Genomic DNA, 7,453 nt, shown 5'->3' on the forward strand with positions numbered 1-7,453 from the left:
TACAAATAGTAAAATAATAAAAGTTTGATAATTTTCAGAGACAGAATTAAGATATGACGAGCTACAAAAATGAAGATATAAATCTGGGCTATTTAATTTCAGTAGAAATATTCATTTGATATTCACCCTACTTATATGTAAATATTTAATACTATGACTCCTTATTTTGAATTACTCTCAATCTTCATATTTAGATTTGATGAATAGTACTTTAGTCGTTTATTTGTTAAGGAATTTTGAGTGTCGACAAAGCTAATTAGGGAATACGACGCATGATTTATGTTAGAAACTGTTAGGAGAGCCCCGAACACTGAGCATTGGGTGTGTTTCGGGTGCTTAGTCGGGCGCTTGGGACGTAAGCCTCACATAACTAAGCCCCACACATGAGCCTCAGGACGTTTTAGTAGTGCCCCGTCCTGGAGCGAGCCCCGAGGCAAGTCCCAAAAAAGCCTTTTAAAACAGTGGATACAATCATCTATTAATAAAGTCAAGTGGTCCTAGCTACTACTTGCAATGAAATCATTTCAGCACAGCAGAATTGGCAGGAAATTCATAAAAATTTTGAATAGCACAAGTGATTATTTGCATTTTTGGTACGTAAATTTCGCCATCATATTTAGTTATATACTCCCCACTATATATATGTATCTATCATCAAGTCATCTCCATTCAATCCAAAAATCCTACTTGAGAAATACCATCCTCAGAATTGTCTTTCACAATTCTAATCACGAAGGGAAAATAGAAAGGAAAAACTACTAGTAGTAATAAACTAATAAAACATAAATGGATGAATGAGGTTTAGATATATCCATAATATAGTCATAGTCGAAGCTCATGCAAAATATTGTTTCCTTATTTGTTCTTTGTGGTTATGTCACATAAAGCCCAAAAGAGCGCGTATTACTTCTCTTTCCTCGCCCTTTATAATATGAAATTTTTTTTAAGTAATATATGAAAATCTTTTTCGAAAGCTTGTCAGCCTAACAGAATGTTGTTATTCTTGACTTAGGCAAATTTCTTATCGAACTTATATACATCTTTTTTGTGTGTCAATGTTTCCACCAAAAAAAAAAATTGACCAACTAAATCTCAAGTTACACCTATGTTTCCTTTTGTGCTAGCTAGCAGCCAAAAAAACAAATCAAATTTTTCTTTCATCCCAAGGAATAGAAAGAACAAATCACCTATAGCTAGTAATTAACTATGATTGTGATAATAGAGATCGAGCAAAGGCTGTAACATGTTTAGATTCAGAAAGCCAACAACTTTGAATGTCATCTGCAATTCTCTTGGCATCCATTGATGCTCCTAGCAATCCACGTTTTGTGAATCCCACTGCATAGAGTCCACTCTCCCCTTTCCAACCATTAGGAAATGGCCTTTTTGGAAGTCCATCTTTCTCTGAAAACATCTCTCTTTCCTGCAAAGGGAAAAATATCAGGTAAATCTCCTTTTGTTGAACACTTCCTTAAACATCAAGAAACTAATAATTGAAGGGCAATGAAAGTGAGTACCTTTAGCCAAGAGGGTACATTGCTTTTGTAACCAGTGGCTAAGATTATTGCATCAAATTTTTCTGCTTTCCCATTCACAAATTCCACCGTGTGATGCTTTAATCTCCTAATTCCAGGACATACCTGCACAATATGAAAAATATTATTGCTCAATATTTTTTTCTATTTTAGAGATTTATATATGTGCTGGAAAATAGTGTCAGAACAACAAACAACAAAAATCCAGTAAAAAATCTCACGAGCGATGTCTGGGGATAATGTGCAAGTAAACCTTACCCCTACCTTGAAAGGTAGAAACACCGTTTCCGATAGAAAAAATGGGGTAAATGCATTATATATTGCGTTTTCTTGAAAATTGAAAAGGTAAATGCTAGAATAGTGAATGTAGGGATAGAAGTAAGGAAATTTTGTTATACTGTTTATGGAATATTTGCAATGATAAGGAGGAAAGAAAAATCAAAAGTAAACCCGGTGCACTAAACTCTCGTTATTCGCAGCGTCAGGAAAAAAGCCACGACAAACACTAAAAATGGTATGAAACGAAATGAAAGACAGATGACAAGAAAGGTGCAAAATTGCATAGACAAGTATGTTACCTTAATGTCTCCACTTTTAATCTTAGCAAGTGTGCCAACGTCGAGCACCGGTGTCTTTCCGGATAAGTTTTTGAGCTCCAGAGGCCCCGTTTGCGGCCGGTCAAGGCCGAGCCGCGACGTATCCCCGAGCATTAGCCTGGAAACCATTAGCAGAAATCCATCGACAAGCCTCATGGGCAACCACTTTAGTAACCACATGGACATCCCAAAAGTTGATTTCCCCAGCATCTCTTGTGGTAGGACGTGCACCTGAAAGATGTCAAGAAAAAATGCATTTTATTACCATTAACTTAATTAAATAAGGAAAAGGTTTTCTTTACAGTAAAAATTACACTGGACTTAAAGTTATATTTTATAATGAAAGTAATTAAAATCCCACCAATCTCGCGCATGCTTGGGAGTTCCAAGAAAGTGAAAAATACTCCTAGGTGGATTGAGCTATTCTTTTTTGTTTAATTCCTCTACTTCAGTAGTTTTACTTCCTCCTATCGGCTATTTTTTTTTTTGGTTGTTGTTTTCACGCATATTAAAAAATTCACCAAATAGCATTAGTTAATAATAAAATTGATCATATTAACCTTAATTTATTAATTGAAAATATAATAAATACTCTTAGACTTTTTACTTCGAGGGCAACTTTTGAAAAAAGAAGTTAATTATTTTTTTATATTTGAAAAAATCAAATATTATGAACCACTAAAAATGTCAAAATATCCCTTAGAGTAGACACTTGAACTCACTTCTAACTGTTGGACATTTTTAAAAATAACTTTTTTTTGAAACATTTAAAGAACAGTTATAGTTCTTCACAGAAATGGGAATCTTCTACGTACCCAAGATTTTATAACTGCATTGAAATATTTGCAAAAAATGAGAAATGTCTCATATTTAGGTTTTGCTTTTCCTTCCATGAAATTGACAGAAAATTAGGATCAGTGGAAAACCTTTGCCCCTAATTTTAAATCAACATTCAAAAGTTGAAGGCACAAAGAAAAAAAGATAAACATAATTTTTATACTATGCTACATAAATAATTTGCTTTAATGTCCCAATAAGGTTAAAACGAAATTAAACTTGTTTTAATTTTTAACTTTTTTCACCGAAAGCAAAGTGAGTAGCAAAAATATACTTACAGCATGTCTAACCACGATAGAAGGAGTAGCATTATGATTACAGAGATCCAAACACACTTCCATTCCTGAATTCCCACAGCCAACTACCAACACTTTTTTCCCTCTAAATATTTCACCACTTTTATACAAACACGTATGCATTATACTCTCACTGAACTCCTCCATTCCTTCAATCCCCGGCACCACCGCCTCCGCATTCTCTCCCGTCGCCGCCACCAGCCACCGGCATACATACTCCGTTGCTGCCGTCTTCACCCGCCAAAACCCAAGATTCCGATCATACTCAGCACTAACCACCGTTTGATTAAAAACGGGGTTAACATCAAACGTCTTGGCATAATTCTCCAAGTAGTTAATAAATTGTTGCTTAGTAGGGTACGTTGGAAAATCATTAGGAAATGACATAAGGGGAAGTTCACAAAATTGCTTTGGCAAATGAAGGTGGAGACGATCATAAGTCTTGAGTTGCCACAAGGAAGCTATACAATTGGATCTTTCTAGAACAACACTCGGAACTCCTTTTGATTTCAAACAAGCGGCTACTGCTAGACCTGATGGTCCTCCTCCCACTATCACCGGCCCCGGAACATATACACATTTCTCTATTTTTTTCTCGTGAAAATTATAACAACGATCATGAGCTCTTTTACCTTCTATTTCTCTCAAGTAGTCCATGAATATTACTATATCGTCCTCGTACCTGCAACGGTACGAGCTGAAAGCAATAAGTTCAGTTGAATCCTTAAATTGTAGATGGAGAGTGGAAAGAGAAAGAGAGAGTTTAGGGGATAGTTAGTTATTCAAATATTATCCAGAAGAAGGAGACTTATATATAAGAATCCCAGAAGAAGTGGAGTGAATCAAGTGTGATTATATTCTTATCCACTTGGTTGGAATAAATCCTGAGTTAATGAAAACCTAAGTTGTGAAATTGTGTAGAAATATATTTTCTTTTTGTCCCTAGGAGGCACGAGAAGAAGAGAGAATTGAATTGAATTTGAATTGAATGACTGAATTCAATTCAAGACAATTCAACTACTAATATACCACACACTAGAAGGTTTGAGCAGTACAGCAAGTAATGGAAGTGGGACACACACACACACAATATATATATATATATATATATATATATATATATATATATATATATATATATATATATATATATATAATAAAAAATTGTATATTTTAACATTAATTAACAATAAAATAGGTCATATTAACCTTAACTTGTTCATTGAAAATATAACAGATACTCTACGACTCTTTATTGCAATGACAACTTAGAAAAAAGAAGTTAGTTTCTTCTTGATATATATAAAAAATCAAATATGATGGACCGTAAAAGAAAGCCAAAAATCAATTAAAGTGAACGGGAGAGTATACTTTAGTGTATATAGATTAATTAAGCCAGACAATAAAAAAAAATAGTTTTCTTTCTCTGTTTAAGTAGCAATATAAAATTTTAAAAGCAAAAATAGATGTCACGTTTCAATTTAATAAACTTCCCTATATTAATTAAATCACACAGAGAGCTGAGGGGACGTACATATGGTGCTTGATTAATAATAAAATTCTTAAACAAGTTGGGTACTTTAAACAAATTCCTATAATTATCTTAAATAGGGATAAGATAAAGAATATATCCGTTATCTTTAATAGAAAAAATTTGATTTTTATTAGGACTTTATAGAGTGGAATATAATCAATATATAGTTGGGTGTGGTTTTCATTGATTAAAAGTGGTAGTTATGGTTGGCACTGGGTCGGTCTATGCAAGATTGGGCCGGGTGGAACCAGAATAGGTATACTTATTAATAAAATTATCATCCACTTTTAACCCTCATAATCCTTTTTCTCTTTAAACCTAAAGGCACTATCAAATGTTTGGTAATTTAAACCAACTTACTCTTTTTTGTATGTTTTATTTCCTTCTTTTAATTGCTATTATAACTATTTACAAAGAAAAATCTAGTTACTCATATCATGATGCCCGAAGGTTGCTAGAGTGGTGGCAAATGAGAGGGCGGCGCACGTCTTTGGATCGCTTGTTAATATTTAACTATCATTTAAAATACAATTGAAATATAATCAATTCTTATAGCGAAAAATAAAATTTAGATTAAAATATTCGCAATTAAAACATGAAAAAATTTCAACACACTGTGCTGGCGTTCGAAAAAATTCCGGTGTTCCAAATGTGTAGTTCACCGGGAAAATTCATGTTCAAACTGTAGGAAAAACTCATGGCATTTGAACCTTTATTAGTTCAAACTCATGACATTGAAATTTTATTCAAATTATCTGGAATAAAAAATACAAATTGCTACAAAATTGAGTCACATGATAAGGTATTATTTTGTGTTTCTTTAAGGGTGCAAGGTAGTACCCAACTTTGGTGGTAAAATTAGTGATTTAGTATATGAAAGTAATACTTTCTGTTTTAATTGATGTGATGTATTTTTTTTTAGTTTATCCAAAAAAAATATTTTTTATATTTAAAAATAGTTTAACTTTAAAGTTTTTATTTAATTCTTAATGTAATGATTTATAATTATAAATATTTATGACTTTTTTTAAATTACCAATTTTAAAAGTCTTCCTTAAATTTCATATTCAATCAAAATGCATCACATAATTGTTATAATAAGAAATTTATATGAGACTAATAATGAAGGGTGACAAGATTGACAAAAGTTTTTTTTTTTGCCATATAGGATTTTTATGGCATCTTGTTTATAGGATTAAAATAGGTCTAAGAGCCCCATGTTGCTAATAGGATCGAAATAATCAGTGTCATGCGGAAGCTAGTAAAGCAAATTTTGAACAATGATAAATCAGACAACAAAAGAGAAATATACCAAAAGAGACACAAATATTTAACGTGGTTCGGTCAATTGACCTACATCCATAGATAAAGATGAGAAATCCACTATATAAAAGAGAGTACAAAATATCGAGAGAACAACCTCACAAAGAGGCAAGCACAAGTGGCACACTAACATTTGTCCCGAAAAGTTCTCGTCCTAAACAAGACTCTCAAACCTCATATGACCGCATTGTGGATGTTACTGAATGAGAAGGAAAGAACCTCAATTTATAGAAGTACAAAGCTTTTTCTTTCAAGAAAAAGGACTAGCCAAATATGGGAGATTTATAATTTTCTTCTACGAAAAGAAAAATAGAATTATGGTAAACATGTTGTCCTTTCCTTCAAGAGATAGGAAAACTAAATATGGTAAGAAAATCAGGACAAAAACCTAATAATTTTTCCCCTTGACCTGAATTATATGACAAAATAAATTTGATTCATCTTCTTCATATAGGCTTCAGCAGGTCGCATCTCCAAATCTCCACCATAAAGTTTGTCTCAACGTGAGTAGTACTCCGGTCAAATTTCTCAAACAAAAATCATGATTACCGTCAAATAGGTTGAGACTAGAACTAAAGCCGTCAAGATGAACTTATCTTGAACCCCGCTCTGATGTCACTTATTAGGATCGAAATAATCAGGTGTCATGCAAAAGCTAGTGAAGCAAACATTAAACAATGATAAATCAGACAACAAAGAGAAATATACCAAAAGAATTAGAAATATTTAAGATGGTTGGGTCAATTAACCTACATCCATAGATGAAAATGAGTAATCCACTATATAAAAGAGAGTACAAAATATCGAGAGAACAACCTCACAAAGAGGCAAACACAAGTGGCACACTAACACTTGTCCCCAAAAGTTCTCCCTCTAAAGGAGACAACGATAAATCAAACAACAAAAGAGAAATATACCAAAAGAAATAGAAATATTTAACATGGTTGGGTCAATTAACCTACATACATAGATGGAGATCAGCAATCCACTATATAAAAGAGAGTACAAAATATCGAAAGAACAACTTCACAAAGAGGCAAACACAAGTGGCACACTAACACTTGTCCCCAAAAGTTTCCATAGATGGAGATGAACAATTCACTATATAAAAGAGAGTACAAAATATCGAGATAACAACCAGACAAAGAGGCAAACACAAGTGGCACACTAACACTTGTCCCCAAAAGTTCTCCCTCTAAAGCAAACCTTGAACAACGATAAATCAGACAACAAAAAAGAAATATACCAAAAGAGATAGAAATATTTAACATGGTTGGGTCAATTAACCTATATCCATAGATGGATATGAGCAATCTACTATACAAAAAAGAG

At 33.0% G+C, this 7,453-nt stretch overlaps 1 protein-coding gene across 1 annotated transcript; it reads right to left on the reverse strand.

Moving 5' to 3' along the window:
• Positions 1 to 975: 975 nt before the first annotated feature.
• LOC104098115 (indole-3-pyruvate monooxygenase YUCCA6) lies at positions 976 to 4,257 on the reverse strand. Its single transcript, XM_009604777.4, has 4 exons — positions 3,247 to 4,257; positions 2,114 to 2,362; positions 1,518 to 1,640; positions 976 to 1,423 (listed from the first exon to the last, which is right to left on the reverse strand). Exons 1-4 carry the CDS (start codon positions 3,919 to 3,921, stop codon positions 1,205 to 1,207), a joined length of 1,266 nt encoding a protein of 421 aa, XP_009603072.1. The 5' UTR covers positions 3,922 to 4,257; the 3' UTR covers positions 976 to 1,204.
• Positions 4,258 to 7,453: the final 3,196 nt, after the last annotated feature.

Source organism: Nicotiana tomentosiformis, chromosome 1 (assembly GCF_000390325.3).
Source record: "Nicotiana tomentosiformis chromosome 1, ASM39032v3, whole genome shotgun sequence".
NCBI lineage: Eukaryota > Viridiplantae > Streptophyta > Magnoliopsida > Solanales > Solanaceae > Nicotiana > Nicotiana tomentosiformis.